The sequence below is a fragment of the Martes martes genome, assembly GCF_963455335.1.
Source record: "Martes martes genome assembly, chromosome: 5".
Taxonomy (NCBI): domain Eukaryota; kingdom Metazoa; phylum Chordata; class Mammalia; order Carnivora; family Mustelidae; genus Martes; species Martes martes.
In genome coordinates, this window is record NC_137892.1 from 61963845 (window position 1) to 61987566 (window position 23722).

At 36.3% G+C, this 23722-nt stretch overlaps 1 protein-coding gene and 1 pseudogene across 4 annotated transcripts in view; one reads left to right on the forward strand and one right to left on the reverse strand.

Annotated features, from left to right (window-relative positions):
* TENT2 (terminal nucleotidyltransferase 2) overlaps positions 1 to 15641 on the reverse strand; it is a 67991-nt gene extending 52350 nt beyond the window's left edge. The window contains exons 1-5 of one of the 3 annotated variants that reach the window (XM_080803696.1): positions 15297 to 15641; positions 14997 to 15066; positions 8164 to 8334; positions 7870 to 7959; positions 4797 to 5034 (exon numbers count right to left, since the gene is read on the reverse strand). In XM_080803696.1, coding sequence (XP_080659822.1) covers positions 4797 to 5034; positions 7870 to 7959; positions 8164 to 8297 — 462 coding nt within the window. In that variant the 5' untranslated portion in view covers positions 8298 to 8334; positions 14997 to 15066; positions 15297 to 15641. Of the gene's footprint in view, positions 1 to 4796; positions 5035 to 7869; positions 7960 to 8163; positions 8335 to 14996; positions 15241 to 15296 lie in introns of those variants that run through there. The other 2 variants (XM_080803695.1, XM_080803697.1) reach the window with 2 other exon arrangements.
* LOC308342951 (transcription factor BTF3-like) lies at positions 10230 to 10692 on the forward strand (annotated as a pseudogene). Its single transcript has one exon. The product of its transcript is annotated as a transcription factor BTF3-like (transcript).
* Positions 15642 to 23722: the final 8081 nt, after the last annotated feature.

The window sequence follows — 23722 nt, forward strand, 5'->3', positions numbered from 1 at the left end:
CCTCTCCCCACTTCCCCTATCACACTTCAGCCACTTTCCTCTAATCAACCAAACTCCAGCCACCTTGGCCTTCTTTCAGTTCCTTGCTTACTCCATGTTCCCCTCTATAGTAGGAACCTTGAAGATACCGTTCCTTCTCTCTGAAGCATTCTCTCCAATCCCACCACACTTTCACTAGTTAACCCCTACTCATCCTCCAGATCTCAGCTAAAACATTACCAGCCAAAACAGGACCATCCTTGACCTCAAAAACATTCTCTCGGCATTGCAATTTTCCTTCACTGCACTTACAAATATACTTGAATGACTATTCTCTCACTACAGTGTATGTATATGGTAAAGAGACTGTGATCATATATATTTAGCACAACACTGTGATATAACATTGTAGCATATAGATAACAGCAGTCACGCTGAATAATAAATAAAAACAGAATCTCTACTCCCAAGCGTTTCAATTGTTACTTTTATTACAGGTGACTTCAGGATTCCTATCTCTGTCCCCGCTTTGCTTCTGAAATATATACTGCCAATTCAACTACAACATATTTTTCTACAATACCAATTAGCTTACAGACAATTAGCAAGTAGGTGAACGGTATCAATTCAACATGTTTGTTGAGTTAATTTGTACATGGAGCTGAAATTATACATCATAACCATGAGAAAGAAAAAGAATTCCTTAGTTTGGCTGCTGCACAGGTAGGAGTCCTTATAGATCTAACACAACTAAAAACAAGTTCCCACCTATTTGGGTTCCCACTAAATTGACGGTTCCCACTCAATAAAACATCCTGTCAGCCTCAAACAGCTCTCTGCTGATGTATTTCCTTCTGTGTCTAACAGCAGCCTCACTGACTCAGAGCTCCACCTTTAACTGCCTTGTCTCAATGCCCATCACAATGCAATATCTCAACTCTATTTCGCACATTTTTAATATACCCTGCAGCAGCATCCAGCCATACTAAGCCGCCTACCCGGTCTGACCAAGTTACTTCCCAAGGTATCAATTATTACTCTTGATAGTGTTCTGGTTACAAAATTGTTTAGGTTTTGAGTAGCCTACTCCAGCTCTATTTTCCCATAGCCCAATATTCTTAGTGTGCAATATGCAGAATACAAGCTTCCTCAAGAGCACAAAAATTACAAAGCTTACCACAGTTCCAAATAGTTCTTGACTAGTCCCTCAATTAATTTATATACCCCAAATCCGTATTCCTTATTTCTGTTAGTAGTCCAAAATCAAATCATTGGAGTCACAAATGCCCCTCTCTCTCTTCCCTATATTCAATGATTCCACACATTCTACCAATTGTCCTTATTCATGGTCTCTCACATCTTTCTCACAACCCTATGCCATAACTGAAAGCTTCAGCACATCTCATGTGAATGAATTTAATAGCCTTCAAGGTAATAATCATCCATCTTTCAGGGCCTCCTTATTCCAAGCTCAACCCCACTATACCACAAGAACTATCTTCTCCAAAATGCCAATCTGATTGTGCTATTCCTCTACTCAAAAAAACTTCTACGGCATTCTACTGTGCATTCAAGGCTCAAAATCACTACCCCATTTTTATCTCACACTGAAGCTCCCATTCACTTCACACTGTAGCAGAGGTAAACAATACAAATCATTGAGCACACTGCTGGCAAAAAAAGATACTTATTAATATTGGCTATTACCGTCACAGATTACCTGGTGTTACAGTCAGTTCTAAGAATGTCATCTCCCTAACCCTGATTTTAAGCACCTTAGGTTCCTTCTCTTTGTATTATCAGAGACAAGGGTCAAATCTCGGTTGTGTCACTTACTAGCTGTGACCTTGAGCAAGTTATTTAGCTTTCTGAGCCTCAGTAAAATTAGGATAATATCCATGTCATGGGGTTGTTGAAAAGACTAAATGACATAACATATGTAGAATGCCTAGAAGAGAAAAGACATCAATAAATGTTAGTTTTCTTTAAAAGTGTTCGCTTAAAGAATGAACACAGAACCAATTGCTTGCCTTCTTTTTCCTACAACTAAGCAAGTAGAGAGTAGCACTCAAAGAAATTGGCTTAACAACAAAATGTATCTTTACCTTTCTGAAATAAATGCTTACTCCAAAAACTTAAGATTTAAGAGAATTTTTTCCTATGCTATCAAGCAAAGAAAAAGTTAATTGATATGGAACTATACTTTACTAGATGGTATATACTGACTAATGTAAGTTATGTTATTAAATTTACTAAAACAACATATATTTAGTCTATATGCAGAACTAGCAGTTATTTAGTTAGTTCTAATAGTTAAATATTAAACATATAATAGTTAATTATTAAACATATAAATACATGCAAAAATACAGAAAGCTTCAATACTTATAAATACCATAAAAAAATGAGCCTGCATACATTAAAAACCCACATATAGTAAAAGATTCTTATACATTCACTCAAAGAATTGGTCTGATTTGATTTACAGCACAGGCTTTCATATTAGAGCATTACAAGAGTTTCTTTAAAATGAAAAAGCAAAGAAAGGAGAAAGAATGGGGGGCTGGTGGTAGGGGGAGAAACAGTACCAAAACTTCTCAAGTGGTCTTTTCCATTTTATTTTGCTCTTCCTCCCTCCTCCTGGTTTTGCCTAACTGCTTTCCTACTTTATAATAACAAAAGAATGACAGAACCTTTTTAATAACTAGTGCTGGGACAAATGGACTAAGCAAAGGAATGAAGCTGGACCCCTACTTCATATCATATAAAAATTAAGTCAAAATGGACCAGAGACCTAAATCTAAGAGCTAAACTATAAAACTCTTAGAATAACACACAGACATTAATCTTTGTGACACTGGATCAGGCAATGGTTTCTTATATACAACACCAAATGCTCAGCAACCAAAGAAAAACAGATAAATTGGACTTCATTAAAATGAAAAGCTTTTCTGTTTTGAAGGACACCAACAAGAAAGGAAAAAGACAAACAATAGAATGGGAGAATAAATCTGCAAATCATATACCTAATAAAGGTCTAATACTGAGAATATATAAAGGACTTGTTACAACTCAACAATAAAATATAAAAAACCCAATTAAAAATGGGCAAAAGATCTGAATAGACAGTTACTCAAAGAAGATACACAAATGGCCAATATGCAAATGAAAAGATGACCAACATCATTAGTCATTAGCAAAATGGAAATCAAAATCCCAATGAGATACCATTTCATACCCACGAGGATAGCTATAATCAAAAAGACAGACAACAATGAATGCCGGCAAGGATGCAGAGAAACTGGAACACTTATGCACTGTTGGTGAGAAAGTAAAATGGTGTAGCCACTTTAGAAAACACTTTGGCAGTTCCTCAAAAAGTTATACATAGAGTTACCACATAACCCAAATTCACTTCTAGGTGTACACCCAAGGGAAATGAAAATATGTCCACACAAAAACTTGTACACAGATTTTCATAGTGGCATTATTCAGAATTGTCAAAGAGTAGAAACAGCCCCAAAGTTGATCAACTGATGAATGCATAAATAAAATAGGCTGTATCAATACAATGGAATATTATTTAACTATAAAAGAGACAAAGAACTGACACATGCCACATGCAGAACCTTGAAAATACGCTAAGTGAAAAAAGCAAGACAACATAATGTATGATTCCATTTACATGAAATGTCCAGAATAAGTAAATCCAGAGATAAAAAAATCAACTGGTGGTTGCGAAAGGCAGGCAGGTAGGGTGAGAAGGTTAGGGATGGGGAAGGGACTGCTACTAGGTACAAGACTTCTTCTGGGGATGATGAAAACATACTAGAATTAGATAGTGGTGATGGTTGTAGAAATTTGCGAATATACTAAAAATCACTGAATCATACACCTAAAAAGAGTGAACTTCATGATAGTTCTCTCTCAAAGAAAAAAAGAATGATAAAGGAACAAAAAGCAGCACAAATGAAGAATGAAGCAAGCGTTCCTTTTTGACCCAACATTTTTTGCACACTTACTATATTCCAGACCTATGCTGGTTGCTAGGAACCCAAAGATGAGTAAAACAAAGTCACTATACTTTTCAGGATCATTCTCCTCAGCCTACAAATGTCGTATTTCTTAAAAATGGAGCAGCTTTGAGAATGCAAAAATAGCAAATATAAGCCATAGACAAGCCACGAGAATGCAGATATTTATGTTATAAACTCTTACAAATTACCTAGTTTTTTTTTTTGGTGGGGGGGGCTAGATTTGCTTCTAATATTAGTGTTTAAATAACAGATGGTTCCCCAGTGCTGATAATGTCATTTTTAAAATAATTATTAAACAGCTTCATTTCATTTATTTGAAATACTCTTCACAAATATTTCAGATAACTCTTTCTCTGAACGTATTCATTTCTCAGTGACTCCTGAACTCTGATTTTTGACATTCAAAAACCTCATAACACAAATATCCCAAAAGAAAATGCTTTTTGACACTTTATTACAATAACCATATGAAAATGTATTTCTCTGTAATAAAAATAAGTAACAACAGAGTACTCTAAACTAAGAAATTGAATGTTCTGAGCCCTAATCCAGACTTTTATGAATCAGAAAAAATCTGATTTCCTGACATGAAAGCTGCACTTCCATAAAAGAACAGCTAACAAAAAATTTAAAAAATGAAATTTAGACAGAAAACTGTGTTAAATAAACAAAGCAAAAAAGGCAAATTCAACTTAATCCAAAACATTAGGTATTTCTGGTGCTTTTAATACATTATAAGCTTCCCAAAAGGTAAAAAACTAAACGTTACATTATTATTACCTTATCTTTGGCCTCGGGCAGTGTGATTTCTCTAGGTTCTAAAAATGGTATTTCTCGAAAAGGTGGAACACATCTGACTATATCTGGTACATAGTGTGTATGAAACAATGGCGGCATTGAGTATCTTCTTTCACCTGATAAAGGCACTATGTGGTTAACTATAGTTGGCTCTTGGTGGGGTGAATGGAAACGTTGCCGTTTACCGTCAAGAGGAAGGTTTTTTTCATCGCTTAATCTCCTGAAAACAAGCAATATACCTTAGTGATTAAAGCTATAACTGTCTAATAACAAAGAGAAAACAATTCAAAATATATAAATAACAAACACCATTAATGACTCTTTTCAGCAAGTCCACATTATTAGTTCTCTATGAATCTTAAAATATTTATTGTAAACACAAAAGATCCCTTAAAAAAATACCTTAGGAAAAATGAATAGTAACTGCATATAAAAAAATTAATCTCCTACATTTGAACTACCTCAATGCTTTACCTCACCAGTGAAAACCTTGTAGGAAAACTTCTATTCACAGATCACTAACAATAAAAACCCAAATTCTAACATAGGGAGAGTAAGATTAAGTAAACTGAGTGTTCTATATTTTAAAATGCTCTTTAAGGGGCACCTGGCTGTCAGTCAGTAAAGCATGAAACTTGATCTCTAGGTTGTGAGTTCAAGCCCCATAATGGGTGTAGAGATTACTTAAAAATAAAATCTTAAAAAATATTACATACATATGTAAATATATATATATTTATATATATAAATATATATATATATTTTTATATATATAATTATATATATATATAAATTTAAAAGGTCTTTAAGTCCACCTATGTTCTGTCTCATCAGTTGGAAAGATGATATTAAAAAGTTATAAAGACAATGAACAACTAAAGAAATATGAAAACTAACTGTATTTCAGATAACAGTAATGTCTTAATGTTAAATTTCTTGGGCATGACAAACGCATTTTGGTTATATAGGAGAATATCCTTGTTCTTAGGAGGAACACACTGATGTGCTTTAGGGTGGAATGAAGTGATGTCTACAGCTTTTCCATATGATTCAGAAAAAAAGAAGGAGTAGAGAGAAAAAGAGGCAATAAATAAATAAATAAATGTAGCACAACTTTAATGAATCTAGGTGAACAGCATACAGGGGTTTATTGTACTAGTCTTCAAATTTTTCTAAAGGCATAAAATTTTCAAAATCAAAAACTAAAAGGAAATAAAAAATAATTATTTGTTTAAAAAAATACTTCATTGATACATTAAGTTGTTCATACAGATAACACTTTAGGCCATGGGAAATGGTCTGGGTTCCCTTACGCTCTAAAATTCCATGGGTCATAGCCACTTGAAGGTTTTTAATATAACACTCCTTTAGGATTACACCCAATTCCTCACTCCTTGATCCACGAAATAAGTGGAACTCCTACTCAGGTAAAAATATACAGTGCTAACAACATAAAAGTACATTTAAGATCTTTTAACATAAAAGTGATTTAAATTTATATGCTGAATAGCTTCTATTGAGAATGCCAATTTTAGTTTTTAAAATATGTGTAACTATGAGCTAATGGAATTTACTTTCATTTGTGAGTCACAAGTTAGCTATCAGACAACTTCAAAAATATTAAAATCTGAATAAAGTCAATACTTTTAGGATCATTATACAGCTTTCCACAACAACTGTGAAGTACAACTCACAGTGCTTCTAAGCAGAGGATCTAGAGCCAGACCACCTGGGTTCAAATCCCAGTATGCTTCCACCTGAATAACTAGTTGCTTAGCCTCTGTATGCTTCATCTTTCTCAAAAGAAGAGAAGTAACATACCTCATAGAGTGTTGTGAAACTTAATCAAATTATTTGTAAAGTCCTAAGAACAATGCCAATTTAGTGACCAATTATTTCTTAGCTAGTGTTATTTTAAATTGGACATAAAGTTATGGAATAACTACATAGGCTTTAAATAGTAGTATCTTGCCAGTACTGCCAAATTTTATTTTAATAATCATCTCTAAAGTTCTATTACAATTAGTTTGTGATACATCCATTTCTTTTAATTGGTTAAGATGAACTGACTAGAAAGCTTTAAGTCATGTAGAAATTTTTACTAAAATAATAGTTATTATGGAACCTTACCGGTGTAAGATTGAGATAAATCAATCGTAAACTTTATTGTAAAGAAGGTATTATGGGCTGAACTGTGTACCCTCAAAATTCTTACAGTTAAGCCCTAATTCCCAGTACCTCAAAATGTAGTTTGGGACATTTGGCCTTTAAAAAAGTTACAGTGGTGTCATTAAAGTGGGCCCTAATCCAATATGACTCGTGTCCTCAGACGAAGAGGAAATTAGGACACACAAAACACAGAGGAATAACCATGTAGGACACAGAGAAAGCAGCCATCTACAAACCAAGGAGGGAGGCCTCAATAGACACCAAACCTGCCCAGACCTTGATCTTTCAGACCTCTGGCCTCCAGAATTGTGAGAAAATAAATTTCTTTTTTAATTAATTTTTTTTTTTTTTTAAGATTTTATTTATTTATTTGACAGACAGAGATCACAAGTAGGCAGAGAGGCAGGCAGAGAGAGAGGAGGAAGCAGGCTCTCTGCCGAGCAGAGAGCCCGATGTGGGACTCGATCCCAGGACCCTGGGATCATGACCTGAGCCGAAAGCAGAGGCTTTAACCCACTGAGCCACCCAGGTTCCCCGAGAAAATAAATTTCTGTTGCTGTTGTGCTTTGTTATGGTAGCCCCAGCAAACTAATACAGAAAACTGCCTAATTTAGTTAATATTTCAATTCAAAGTAGTATTCTGAAGAAATATAGCTTCATTCCACCTAAAATTTGCAGTGTCAGGAATAAATCAACAAAAACATCCCTAAAGTTTTTTAAATATATAGTAGAAGTTTTAAAATTCTCTGATATGACTGATCACACAGATTCCAGAAAATAAAATTTAGGGCATAGTACCCATCCAATCTTAATACAAGAAACACTGATCTACAGTTCTGAGAAATCCCAACTCTTCTTCTAAAATAATTAAGTAAGAAGTACTTACTTCCTTCCTCGAAATAACGGAGACGTTGAGGTCTGTATTGGACTGACATTTCCATACGTCAACTGCTGTAAAGACACAGCTCTTGACAAGCTACCAAAACACATAAAAAACAGTAGTAATAAACACTTTTACCTTAAAAACAAAAAACCAATTTCATAAAAACTAAATATTTCACTGATCAAAAGAAAACAAGACAATGACATTTTAACTTCAAATGTTTCATATAAAAAGGGTTTCTGTCAAGAAGAAAACAAAATTTATAAATGATATGGACCAAAATATCACCGTACTTACTCTGTATTCTGAAAGTTAAACTGTGCATCTATAAGCTGCTGGTGTGAATAAAGAGTTGGCGAGAGGGCAAAGAAGTTATGTTGTTGATGGTTTGGGGTGAAAGGCGGGCGACCTAAAATTGAGTTTGGGAACATGCTCTTGTTCACTAAAAGTGAACATGTATTCTTCTACCTAGAAAAGTTTTAAAAGACAAATTATTATATCTTAAAAATATTGAACTCTTTATTAACTAATATCTACTACTTAAAAGCAATTAGTTACCAAGTTATGAATTTCATTTGCAAAGTTATTTCAAAAGTTTAAACATCAATATGTCCCACTACACATAACAAAAAACTTGGTAATAATGAATTTTATTTTTTTAACTTTTTTTTTTGCTAATGAATTTTAAATCTAGATTAAGATAATTATTATTCAAATGATAGTAAAATATATGCAAGTTTCTAATTTCTTCAAAATTTGCCCTAATACCAACAGATCTTTCAGAAACAAAGTTATCACCACCTACTCTGATAATAAAAAAAACACCCAATACAGACATTTAATGAAACCATACAATTCTTGTGTTTATTTATACCCAATCTAATTTATTGAAAGGTATAAGCCACAATAAGATAACCTGATTCCTAAGATACAGATCTTACAGATCTTCTTAGAGATCTCCTCAAAAAAGGGAAGGAATCTGTACTGCCTAATAACTCTAAAATTCCGAGATTCCCTTCAAAGTCTAAATAACTTATATAAAGGACATCTAGTAAAAGAGAGCTTATTCCACAGCAATGGGAAAAATTTATATATAATAGTCCCCCCTTATCCATGACTTCATTTTCTGTGGTTTCAGTTATCTGCGGTCAACTGCAGCCCAGAAGCAAATGATCCTCCTTTGATATAACCTCAGGTCAATAGCAACCTAACGCTATGTCACAATACACACATCATTCACCTCACTTCCTCTCATCACATAAGCATTTTATCAACTATAGCATCATCACAAGAAGGGTGAATACAGTATAAGATATTCTGAGAGACAACATTCATAAAACTTCTATCACAGTAGATTATTATAACTGTTCCATTTTCTTAGTTGTTGTTGTTGTGCTGAGTTTATAAATTAAACTTTATCATAGGTATGTGTGTAGAGGATAAAACCACAGTATATATAGGGGTCAGCAGTACCCAGTTTTAGGCATCCCCTGGGGGTTTTGGACTATCTCCACTGTGGATGGGGAGGAGGGGGCCTACTGTACAAAGCAATCAGAATCATTCAGTGACCAGGTAAGAGACTAGATATTTATACTTTGCAATGACTCATCCCAAAAGGCTGGAAACTTACAAAGAATAGGTTCAGGTAACAAACTGAAAGCAAATATTAAGAAAAATCAACAAAGTGAAAATAGGATTCCCAGCCCACCTCCCAACACAGGCAACAAGAAAACTCATCTATGGAGTAACTGAGAAAGAAACTATATAATATGGTAACCAGAGAGCCTATAATATAGTAACAGTTTTCCAAGGAAAAGTAAAGCCTGCTAGGAAGCTACAGTGAAGCCTACTACTGAACCATCCACCCATATACAAAGAGCATGCAATTAGATTTCCAGTACCTCTCACTTAAAATAAACATCCACAGATCACCATTAGAAAAAAAATATCAAGGAATAAACAAAAACAATGCCAAGAACAGTTAAAACTAAAAAAAAAAATTAATTAATTAATTAATTAAAAAACACTCCATACATTAAAAAAAGAATATGCTGTTTCCAGGACACCCGGGTGGCTCAGTCAGTTGAGCAACCAACTCTTGATTTCAGCTCAGGTTGTGAGATCAAGCCCTGCATCCGCCTCCTGTCCTCAGCACGGAGTCTGCTTCCCTCCCCCTCTGCCCAGGAGGAACCTGGCAGGGGATCCCCTGCTCACACATTCCCTCTCTCTCTCTCTCTCCAATAAGTAAATAAATCTTTAAAAAAAGAAGAAGGAGAAGAAGAAGAAGAATCTCAGCTGGTCCACCCAAGAACCCCAGCACCAACCCTATTCCCCCCACACGGTCCCATTCCCAATCCAACAAGATGAAAGAAACTATCACAAACCAGAAGAAACTCACCAAACTGCAAGTACTAGTGCGCATTAGTGGGAAAGGAATTGCTCACGGAAAGAAGAAGGTGGTTCATAGAACAGCTACAGCTTAAAAAGTTAGGGGTAAACAATATCTCTGGTATAGAAGAAGTGAATATGTTCACAAACCAAGGAACAGTGATCCGCTTTAACAACCCCAAAGTTCAGGAATTGCTAACAGCAAACACTTTCACCATTAAAGGCCACACTGAGACAAAGCAGCTGACAGAAATCCTACCCAGGGTCTTAAACCAACTCAGTGTAGACAGTCTGACCAGTTCAAGAAGACTGGCTGAAGCTCAGCCCAAACAATCTGTGGACGGAAAAGCCCCACCTGCTACTGGAGAAGAGGAGGAGGATGAAGTTCCAGATCTTATGGAGAATTCAGAAGAAGTTTCCAAGAATGAAGCAAACTGAACCGAGTCAACTTCTGAAGAAGATAAAACTTAAAGAAGTTACTGGGAGCTGCTATTTTAAAGTATGACTGCTTCTTTAAATTCTGTTCATGGATCTAACAAAATCTAGATCTCTAATATTTTTATGCCCAAACCCCTTGAATACTGCAGCTCTTTTCAGTTTTTGCTTACACACAATTCATTCATTGCAGCTAATTAAGCTGAAAAAGCCTGGGAAGAAAGTTGGAAACAAGGTTAATAAAGTTCTTTGCCTAAGGGGGAAAAAAAAAAAGACTACACTGTTTACAAATCAAAAAAGTCTCTTGGAAATCACAAAATTAAAAACAGAACTATTGAGTAAAAAGTTAAAAGATAACATTGAGGAAATCTCTTAGAACAAAAAGGAAAAACAGATGAGGGTAGAAAGGAGGCAAGACAGTAAGAGGAAAAATATAAGAGAATCAAATTATATGGTCAAACATCAAACATAACAGAAGTTCCTGTAGAAGAGAGAAAACACAGAGAAGGAAATTATCAAATAAATAAAACAAGAAAATGTCCAAGACTGAAGAAAACCAATCCTGAGAATTAAAGGACCTAATGCATCAAAGTATGGTAAATTTCAGAATATCAGGAAAAAGAAGCTTATGAAACATTACAAAAGAGGAAAATGTTATAAAAGGGCTGACAATCAAAATGTCTTTAAACTCCCTAACAGCAACAGAGGAAACAATAAGACAATGAAGTCAGTGCCTTCAAGCCTCTGAAGAAAATGTTCTCAAGAAGTAATTCCATACCCAGCTATAATAACAAGGCAAGGGAGAACAAAAACATGTCCAGACATGCAAGGTATCAAAAAACAAAACAAAACAAAACCTGGGATCTAGGAAAAGGGAGATTTGCTCTAGGGCAGAGACAAAGCAAATTCCCTTGGATGATGGTGAAGGGAAGCTACCAGTTTCAATTAGAGCCAAGAAGATAAAGGGTTTCAAGAAGATAGCCAAGAACAAAAAAACTTAAAACTTTACTGACAGATTATCTGATGTATCTGACCACAGAAAGGAGTTCTGCTAACAGAGCAGAAATAATCATAGAAACAGAAAAGTAGCAAGTTGAAAAGAAATTACTAAATAACAACAAAACCCAAAAATCATATAAAAAAGAAAACATAATCATGATCTACTTGGTTCTCACAATAACACAAACATTAAAAATACTAGTTTAGACAAAAACTGTAATAAATTTATTGTATATCATTTATTACATATTAAAGGATTACATGTATGTTATACAGTTACATGTTCATATACATTATAATTTAATGGTAAGAGAGGGTACATAAAGGTGCTAAATCCTCATTTTCAGCAGATGTCAAATTTAAAAACAAGCTATAGAAGTTTTTTAAGCATTTTTTTTTTTTTTTTAAGAAGAACAGAGGAAAATAACACTTAAGTAGCTAAAAGAAATGTAGCGGCCTTTGAGTATTGAGACCAGATGGCTGCAAACCTGGAGCAAGAGAAAATAGGAGAGTAAAAGACAAAGAGCCGGAGAGAAACTAATAAATCACTCATACAAATTTTGTTTTGTTTTTTTTTTTCAATTTTTTGAAATTTAAATACCCAATACTGGCAGATACACAGATAATGAGAACACAGATAATGAGATTCACCAGTCCAGGCTTCATAATGGATTGTGAACAAGAGTCTTAGGCTACCATCAGATCTCATCCCAATTGCCCAACTCCCTAATTTGAACAAGAGACAAGGTGTTACCTCCAGAAAACAAGAATTTATCAACTCTCTTCAACAGGTCTGTACCTCTTACTAGAGGAGATTTTTCAAAAAAAATCAATCCTAGCATAACTGCTAAATTTTACTCACTGATTTTCACTGCTCAGAGGAAATGGAAATTATCTTGAACCAAGAAAGATTCCAGACAATCCTTTATTAATAAAGTACACTCAATCACAGAAAGCAAGATTCAAGACAAGTAACTAAAGGCTTGCTCTATCTTTTTCCCAGAATCATGCTCTTTCCTTTTTGGCTTTCTTTATTCTGTTTCCCTGACCCAAACTCCCATAAACATAATTTCTATCCTAAGATTCATGAGAAAATGACATTAAATATAACTCATTATATTTAAATTCAAGTTCATTATATTTAAAATTCATTATATTTAGTTCAAAATTCAAATAATGAATTTTTCTTGGTATTTCATTTCATTGGAATACAGATACTATAGATCTGCTCAAACAAGGGAAGGAATTTATATTCAGAAAAGCTAAAATTAAAATGTTCTATTTTCAGATTTATTTAAATCAGTTCATAGTTAAAATCTGACACACTCTGTTTACATCTATGAATTATATGCTTGTGTTTTTCCTCTGGACCCGAATCAAGTCCCATATACATGCATTCAGACTTGAAGACCCCAAATGACATGATAGCCCAGACTTCACCTTATTTCTATCCCATGTTAAGATCCAAATTGGGAATTAAGTCAAAAGGTGTCTCGTGGCCCAGTAGCACTCAACAAAGCTAATGACCAAATTATCCAGGGCTTAAGAGCTTACAATGATTACTTAGCCAAAAGTTTACCTTAGGGCAGATATCCTGTTCAGCCTATCCCAAATTCCCAGATAAGCATCAAAACTTTTACAGTCCCTCCACAACAAAGTATCTGTCAGGTTCTCCTCATTATGAATCTTGGCCCTCAAGTCTAGGTCATAACTAGGCCAGCCCTCACAGTAGGATCATTCCTATGGGAATTAACCAATGGCATTCAATGCCCCATCTGCATGACCATGAGAAAGTAAAACAAAGGTCTATGAATTTCAGTTCCTCTTTCTAATTTTTTTTTCTAATAATCTATCATAAATAAGGGATCATCTTTTAAACAGAATAGACTTTTAGAGTATAAAATCCAGCAAACCTATTACCACTGTAGCATTAAGGAGACCTCCACAAAATTTTAAATCTTTTTCTTTATATTCTGAATGAAAGGCTTCTTCACTAAGTCTACTTGATGATCTACATAAAACACTATTCCACATTAACTGTGGTAGCAAGTATAAGAAATTCCATGATAAATAAATAAAATCCAGATATTGGTGGCATCCCGTTTTTCTTAGCTTAAAAGTTATCAGTTTTTCAATACGTATATGACTATAAAATAGAATAATCTACAAACTTTTGGTGTGTTTTAAAACCATTGCATTGGTTCCTGTCTTAAGGAAAAAATCTTAAAGTTGCTTCTTGACTAAGGTTGACACAATGGAATATTTACACAGGTTTATTTGTAAATAATCATACATGAGAGACAAGGCTGTTTAAGAGTAGTTTACCAAGTAATTCCTACTGATACGGTATTTGCTCCTGTAACCCACAACCTGGAATTTCTGTCCTAAACTTGATCTCTCCTCCAATCAAATAGAGAACTTTCTAGGTTATATAATTCCTTCATGAGAATTTCCTAGAAAGCAGAATCTCCCTAGGATAAAAGCCAAAAGCCAGACTGTGGGAACTAAATCAAGTTATCTGTCCACTTTGTCCAAATGCCTTTGATATCCTAAACTCACTTCTTTTCTCCACAGACCAAAAAGACCAATTCCTAAATCCTGCTCACCCAGTCAAAACTACCTGAAGGTTTTGAAAAGGACATTCCTTTTTATTAAGAATTAGATTCCATCCAAGAGTTTAAAAATGTTGTCATGTAGTTTGAAATGGACGTTTCCTAAATGATTGATAAATGGCCTGTTTCACATAAAGCCCATATCATGGAGCATTTCCAGATTAGACATAATTGGGGCTAACACCAACAAAATCATATTACCATCACTGGCTAGCTACTACCAGCCTTTTGGCTGTCCACATTAAAAATCTGTACTAATAAACCATATAAGGCAATATATATAAAAATAGTATGTTACCGAGAACACAAACACAGATTTAGTGTTCAGTTATGATCTTTTCCTCACAAAATCTCACACCACGTATTTGTTAACAAGTTTCGATTTAGCTTGATTTTACAGTTTCAGTTTCTTTCTTTTTTGCTCACCCTACTGGTATCCGCTATCTAAAGAACTACTGCTATGTTAAACAAAAACTAAAAGAGAGAAAACAAGACAGGGTATTTGGATAATCCAGATATTGAGACACAAACACCATCGTGTTCTGGCCTAAAGAGATGAAGTCTAACCACAGAGGCTTAACGGGAAGAGTACAACAATGTGATAGACTTCAGAACCGTACACTTTCCTGTAAAATGAAGGACTGAGGTCCATTTAATTCAAGTCTTAAATTTAAAAATATTAATCCAGATATTTACCTTAGTTTTTGACCACCCTTTGAAACACCATGCAGAGGTCCCAAGACAGTCTTCCTCTTATGGTCCTAGACTGAGAACGGGGCGCGAGGAAGGGAAAGGAGTGGAAGAAGTAAGCGGTCCTAAGATTCTTCAAAAAGTGCAACAGCTTGGGGGGCGCCCATATGTCCGGGACGTCTAAGAAATAATGCCGGAACTTCCCACACAAACATAACAGTGCGGTTTCAGGAAAAGTTCCCCGAGCCCCGCCCCCCCGACCTGGGCCTACGCGGTTGCGTCCGTTTCCGAAACCCACTAACTCACAGGTTGTCCTTGGGGAAGGCTAAGCAGGGCCAACCGGCACTGCCCGCCCAGAAGCTCCAAGGCCGGAGCAGCGAGGGTCCGGCGCGCACGGTAGTAGCTTTCGCCCCAGCCAAAAGCAGGTAGTGGCCTGCGGAAGGGCTAGGCCTGGCCCCGGATCCGGATGGCAATCTAAACCCCAGGCGCGGCGGCCGGGGAGGAGCGACAGAAGAAAAGACAGGGCTAGCAAGCGTGTGGGAGGTTCGGGGCGGTAGCAAGAAGCGGAAGACCAAAAAGTCGCCCAAAAAAAAGGCGTAGAAAGCCCTGTCAGGAACACCCGGAAGACCGCCACGACCCCGGATGGGAACCGCGAGCAGGCAGCTAGAGGTCACACTTCCGGCAGCCGCCCCCACTTCCAGCGAGCGCTTTGCTTGAGTGCGCAGACGCACGACCGCTGCAGTCCGGAGGCCGACCCTTAACGACAGTGAGCGCGAGTGGGGAAAGGGAGAGGACAGCCTGAGACAGGGAACTCTAGGAGTTCGGCTGAGGCGCGGTCGCGGAAAGCTCCTCCGGGCCACCGCCCCGAGCTGACGCCCAGTAGCTCTTGCTCTGATACGCACGTTTTACTGCTCCTTCTTGTCTCAGCCGGATGACTCCTCCCCCGAGAAGCTTTTCCTGACCCTTTTCCCTCACTCCTCAGCACCAGATTTGTAATAAGCTTTGTTTTTTACCCTTCCAGTGAAGTGAAATTTGCTTGGAGTTGAAAATGCCTTGTCTCTGAAGCCTGGACTCAGTCCTCCGCTTTTAATAATATATAGCATTCCCGAATTCAATAAATATTTAATTCTTGTTCTGGAGTGAGCTTTAATGGTTGTGAAAGTATCTAAGTTGTTGGGATTTGTTAATGTCAATCTTTTAACAGTATTAGTTTCTTTATAATACCTACAGAAGAATTTCTCATTTCTGAAATTGGTAGTTTGTGTCATCTTTATTTTTTCCTGATCGTTCTGGCGAGACCTTATCAACTTTACGGATCTCAAGTCCCAAAGCTTTCTTGTTTTCATAGGTTTTCTTTGTTTTTGTTTCCTATTTCATTGATTTCTGCTCTTAGGTTTATTTCCTTTCTTTTTTTCTTAACTTTTAAAGTTTTTTTCGTTATTTGCTAGTTTTTTAACTTAGAAACCGAGATCACTGATTAGAGATGCTTCTTTTGTAATACAGGCATTTGGTGGGATGTGTCCCTCGGAATATTGCTTTAACTACTTTTCACACATTTCAGTATGTTTTCATTTTTCTTCATTTCAAAATACTTTCTTAGATTTCCCCCATAGATTTTTTTTTTTGACCCGTGGGTTATTAGTGTGTTATGTAGTCTCAAAAATTGAATTTTCCAGACATCTTCCTGTCGCTGATTTCCAATTTAATTCCCTTATAATCAGATAATATACTTTGCGTAAGTTGAATCATTTTCAATTTATTGAGACTTATTCTGTGACCCAGAATATGGTCTGTCTTGATAAATATTCATATGCATTTAAGATGAATGTGTATTCAGGGCGCCTGGGTGGCTCAGTGGTTTGGGCCTCTGCCTTCGGCTCAGGTCATGGTCTCAGGGTCCTGGGATCGAGCCCTCCTGCATCGGGCTCTCTGCTCAGCAGGAGCCTGCTTCCCCCTCTCTCTCTCTCTGCCTCTCTGCCTAGCTCTGATTTCTCTCTGTCAAATAAATAAAATCTTAAAAAAAAAAAAAGATGAATGTGTATTCTACAGTTGTTGAATGAAATGTTCTACAAATGTCACTCACATCAAGTTTGTTGATATTTTTGTTCAGATCTTCTAAATCCTGGGGGATTTTCTGTCTTTTTATCCCATTAACTATTAAGAGAGGAGTATTGAACTAACTATAATTATGGTTTCTTCTAATTCTGCTTGTTCTATCAGTTTTGCTTCATGTATTTTGAACTCTACTATTAGTTGCATAAACTTTTTTCATTTGTAACTGTTGTTATTTAGATGAATTTATCCAGAGTGAAATTCACTATGTAAAGTATTTTATCATTATGAAATGATCCATTTTATAAATAATGCACTTCATAAAACCTCTTTTCTCCTGGTAATATTTTTTCCTCTAAAGTGTCCTTTGGAAAAAAAAATTAAAGTGTACTTTGTCTGATGGCAGTATAGCCACTCAGTTTTCTTTTTTGTAATGTTGGCAAGATATATATATATTTTTAAAGATTCTTTGAGAGAGAGTGGGAGCAGGGCGAGGGCCAGAGGAAGAGGGAGAGAATCCCAAGCCAACTTCACAATGATCATGGAGCCAAGGGGGGTTGGGGGGACTGAATCTTAGGACCCTGAGATCATGACAGTCAGAACCAAGAGTTATACGCTAAACTAACTGAGTCATCCAGGTGCCCCACGTGTTTGTGTCTTCTTAAATTTATCTCAACATATTTAATATTTTCAATGTACAATTTGAATATCTTTTATCAAACTTAACCTGATCTATTTCATATTTTTGATGCTATTTTAAGTGGTATTTTAAATTTCAATTTCAGACTAAGCATTTTTTAATGGAAGACAAATACAATCGACTTCTGTATATTGATTTGTGTATCCTGTATTCTCGATGATGGTAGTGATTTGGGCTCTGAGGGGAGTCTGCTTGAGGAGTCTCTCCCTCTGCCCCTCCCCCCACTCGCAAATGTGCAAGCACTCCCTAAAATAAATAAATAAATAAATAGATCGTTTTTAAAAAGAAGACACAGGGGCACCTGGGTGCTCAGATGGTTAAGCATCTGCCTTCAGCTCAGGTCATGGTCCCAGTGACTTGGGATTGAGCCCCACATCGGGCTCCCTGCTCAGTGGGGAGACTGCTTCTCCCTCTCCCTCTGTCAACCCCCACCCCATCTGTGCTCTCTCTTGCTTTCTGTCAAATAAATAAACAGAATCTTCTAAAATAAAATAAATAAATAAAAATTTAAAAAGAAGGCACAAATAGAAAATAGACCACGTTCGTGGTTCAGAAGACTCAAAACTACAAAAATGTCAATTCTCCCCCAAATTAACCACGTTCATGGTTCAGAAGACTCAAAACTACAAAAATGTTAATTCTCCCCCAGATTAATCTATAGATTCAACACAATCCCAATTAAAATCCCAGCAGACTTTTTTTTTTAGTAATTGACAAAAGGATTCTAAAATTTATATGGAGATGCAAAGGACCTAGAACAACCGAAACAACTTCGAGAGTGAAGAACAGCCTTGGAGAACTTAACACTACACTACCTCATTTCAGTATTTGCTATAAAGCCACATTAAGCCAGGTAGTGTAGTATTGGTGTAAAGAGAATAAAAGATTGGCAAAGCTGAATAGAGAGTTTTTTAAAAGCGCTAAAGTTGTTTATTTCAACAAAGGACAAAGACAATTCAGTGGAGAAAAGAAAGATTTTTCACTAATAATGCTGAAACATTTAGTTATTCATAGGCATAAATGAATGAATGAATGAATAAAATATATGTGAAAATACAAAATGGGTCATAGATCTAAACATAAAACTTCTAGAAGAAAACAAAAAACTATCTGTGACTTTAAGCTAGACCAAAATTTACCCTAAAAGACAAAAAGTAATCAATTGTACTTGATCAAAATTAAGTATTTCTTTTCAGGTCACTAAGAAAATGAAAAGACAGCCAAAAACTGAAGAAATTATTTGCAAATCACAGATCTAATAAAGAACTTATACCCAGAAAGTATTACTTTTTCTCTCTCTCATATCTCAAAACACATACACACACACACACACACACACACACACACACAAACTCTCATACCTCAATAAGAAGAAATTAAGCAACCCAGTAGACAAACGGGCATAAAGTTTGAATAGACACTTCACCAAAGAAGTCATATGAATGGAAAATAAGCACATGAAAAGATACTCAACATTATGAGTCATTAGAGAAAATACAAATTAAAACTACAATAAAATATCACTACCTACCTACTTAATGGTAAAATTAAAAAGACTAACCATACTGACTGTTGTTGAGAATGTGGAGTGATTGGAATTCTCATAACCATGGGATGCATGGGTGGCTCAGTCAGTTAAGCATCTGCCTTTGGCTTAAGTCATGATCCCAGAGTCCTGGGATCCACTTCCACATCAGGCTTCTTGCTCAGCAGGGAGCCTTCTTCTTCCTCTGCCTGCCACTCCCCCTGCTTGTTCACATGTGTGTTCTCTCACTCTGGCAAATAAAATCTTCAAAAAATAATAATTTTAAAAAAGGAACTCTCATAACAACTGATGGGAACGTGAAATGGTACAACCTCTTTGGAAAATGCTTTGGCAATTTCTTAAATAGTTAAACATATATTTACATGTGACCCAGACATTCCGCTCCTAGGTATTTATCCAAAAGAAATGTAAGCATAGGGGCTCCAGGATGGCTCAGCTGGTGAAGCATTCAGCTCAGGTCATGATCCCAGGATCATAGAGCCCCACATCTGGGCTCCCTGCTCAGCAGGGAGCCTGCTTCCCCCCTCCCTCTGTCTGCCGCTCCCCTTGTTTGTGCTCTCTCTCCCTCTCTTTGTCAAATGAATAGATAAAAATCTTTAAAAAAAAAATGAAAGCATATGTTTTCCCAAAGACTTGTATACAAATGTTCGTAGCAATTGTGTTCATAATAGGCAAAACCTGGAAACAACACAAATGTCTGTCAACAGGTAAATGAATAAACAATTCATGATATATCCTTACAATGGAATATTACTCAGGATACAAAGAAATTAACTATTGATACTATACAACATGGATTAATTTCAAAATAATTACAATCAGTTACAGAAATTGAGCAAAAAAATAGTACATTCTATATGGTTGCATTTATATGAAATTCTAGAACATGAAAACTAATCTTTAGGGAGAAAAAAGTCAGTGGTAGTCTGGAAAATGAAAGTTGGGACTAAGAGCTGAGAAGGGCCCAAGGGAGAGATTGCAAAGGAATAGGAGGAAACTGTTGGAAACATGTTAATTATCTTGATTGTTGTAATAGTTTCATGTGTGTATTCATGTGTAAAAATGCATGGCTTATCATGAGTCAATTAAACTTCAGATAAGCTATTAATTTTTTTAAACAAAAATCTATTGGTACATATTGTACTTTGAGTGAATCTTTTAAAATATGCACATTTTTAACATCCCACAGTGGTCATTGGAAATACTTGTTCACTGAGTTATGCAGATCTTCCAAATGTGAACATACTTCAACCTATGCTATCAAAATATCACATTTGTTAATATCCCTTCCAAACTCATCAAAAGAATCTAAGTATTTGGAAGCTGTCAAGATGACAGTGATGATGCAACTTTTACAATTTACTTTCTTGAAAGCTCAATTATATCAATGACAACAAATATTATCATTTGTTTTCCCTGAACTGATGGTTCTACTTTGTTTATTTTTGAGAAAATATTTGTCAAATACCCAAGTCTAAATAACCAGTTTGTCTGTCAAGAGATATTTTAATAAAAACGGTGTCCCATCAGAATAGAGAGCACAGAAATGGACCCTTAACTCCATGGTCAACTAATCAATGACAAAGCAGGAAAGAATGTCCAGTGGGAAAAAGTCTCTTCAACAAATGGTGTTGGGAAAATTGGACAGCCACATACAGAAGAGTGAAACTGGACCATTTCCTTACACCACACACAAAAATAGACTCAAAGTGGATGAAAGACCTCAATGTGAGACAGGAATCCATCAAAATCCTAGAGGAGAACACAGGCAGCAACCTCTTTGACCTCAGCCATAGCAACTTCTTCCTAGAAACATGGCCAAAGGCAAGGGACACAAGGGAAAAATGAACTCTTAGGACTTCATCAAGATAAAAAGCTTTTGCACAGCAAAGGAAACAGTCAACAAAACCAAAAGACAAATGACAGAATGGGAGAAGATATTTGCAAATGATGTATCAGATAAAGGGCTAGTATCGAAAATCTATAAAGAACTTATCAAACTCAACACCCAAAAAACAAAGAATCCAATCAAGAAATGGGCAGAAGACATGAAGAGACATTTCTGCAAAGAAAACATCCAAATGGCCAACAGACACAAGAAAAAGTGTTCAACATCACTCGGCATCAGGGAAATACAAATCAAAACCACAAGGAGAAACCACCTCACACCAGTCAGAATGGCTAAAATTAACAAGTCAGGAAATGACAGATGTTGGCAAGGATGTGGAGAAAGGGGAACCCTCCTACACTGTTGGTGGGAATGCAAGCTCGTACAGCCACTCTGGAAAGCAGCATGGAGGTTCCTCAAAAAGTTGAAAATAGAGCTACCCTATGACCCAGCAATCGCACTACTGGGTATTTACCCAAAGATACAAATGTAGTGATCCGAAGGGGCACGTGCACCCAAATGTTTATAGCAGCAATGTCCACAATAGCCAAACTATGGAAAGAACCTAGATGTCCATCAACAGATGAATGGATAAAGAAGAGGTGGTGTGTGTACACACACACACACACACACACACACACACACAGAAATATTACGCAGCCATCAAAAAATGAAATCTTGGGATGCCTGTGTGCCTCAGTTGGTTAAGCAACTGCCTTCAGCTCAGGTCAAGATCCTGGAGTGCTAGGACGGAGTCCCACATTGGGCTCCCAGCTCATCAGGGAGTGTGCTTCTCCCTCTGACTCTTTCCCCTCTCATGCTCTCTCATTCTCTTTCTCTCAAAAAATAAATAAATAAAATCTTCTAAAAAAAAATGAAATCTTGCCATTTTCAACGACGTGGATGGAACTAGAGGCTACTATGCTAAGCAAAACCAGCCAGTCAGAAAAAGACAATTATCATCTGATCTCACTGATATGAGGAATTTGAGAAACAAGATGGAGGATCATAGGGGAAGGGAGGGGAAAATGAAACAAGATGAAACCAGAGACGGAGACAAACCAAAAGAGACTGTTAATCTCAGGAAACAAACTGAGGGTTGCTGGAGTGGAAGGGGGTGGGAGGGATGGGGTGGCTGGGTGATGGACATTCGGGAGGATACGTGCTATAGTGAGTGCTGTGAATTGTGTAAGACTGATGAATCACAGACCTGTACCCCTAATACAAATAATACATTATATGTTAATTTTTTAAAAAGGTATTCCCTAATATTTAAAGAAGTTAGTTCAGCTTGCAACTCAATCCCACAAAGTGCTTCTCCTCAAGACAGTTATAGTTCTTTAGTATGTAGCAAAAGTAACTTATGAATACTTCTTATTTTTTAAACAGAATATTTTTAAATATGTGAATTCAAGGGTCAATAGTTATTAGAATTAATCATTTTTACTGCTTCATTAACATTCTTAAGTAAAATTTTAAGTTTCTTTAAACAGCAAGAGAGTAACAGTGAAGAACATAAGGACTACTGATTTGTGCCGATGGTGTTCAACTGACGGTGATTTTGCCCCAGAGGATATTTAGCAATGTCCAGAAACATTTTGGGTTATCACAACTTGGGACTGGGGATGGTTGCTACAGCTATCTAAGGACTAGAACCAAGGGGTGGGGCTAACCATTCTGATAATTGGTGCATAGGACAACCCTTTCAAAGTATTATCCAGCCCAATATTCCACTGTGTGGATATACCACATTTTCTTTATCCATTCATCAGATGATGGGCATTTGAGTTTTGGGCTATCATGAATAATGTTACTATAAACATTCATGAAAAGTTTCTGTTTAAACATATGTCTTGGGCACCTGGGTGGCTCAGTTAATTAAGCATCTACCTTCAGCTCAGGTCATGATCCCAGGGCCCAGGGATTGAGTCCCACATCAGGCTCCCTGCTCTGCAGGGAGCCTGCTTCTCCCTCTCTCAATCCCCCTGGTTGTGTTCCCTCTTCCGATGTGTCTTTCTCTGTCAAATAACTAAATAAAATCTTTAAAAATAAATAAACATATGTCTTCAATTATCTTAGGTGTATACTTAGAAGTGAAACTGCTAGGTCTTATGTTAACGCTGTGTTTAATTTTTTGAGGAACTGCCAACTCTTTTCCAAAGTGGCTTCACCATTTACATCCCCATCAGCAGTGTATGAATATTCCAATTTTTCCACATACTTGCCAAGATTTGTTATCGCCTGTCTGTTTTATTATAGCCATCTTAGTGAGTGTGAAGTAGTATTTTGTGGTCTACAGTGATTTGTTTTTGAACTATCAAAGCGAAGTTTAAAACAATGACAAGGTAAATAACTTCTTACTGTTATGAAAATAATTTTGACCTCATGGCTCCTAAAACTGTATATGGCTCACATTTTGAAAACGGCTGGAGCAGGGTATGACAGAAGTCCTAGTAAAAATTGATTGTAGAGATTTATCGTGATCTGCCAGGCACCTTGCTAAGCACTTAACAAAAATTATCTCTTGTACTCTGATTAACGGTCTT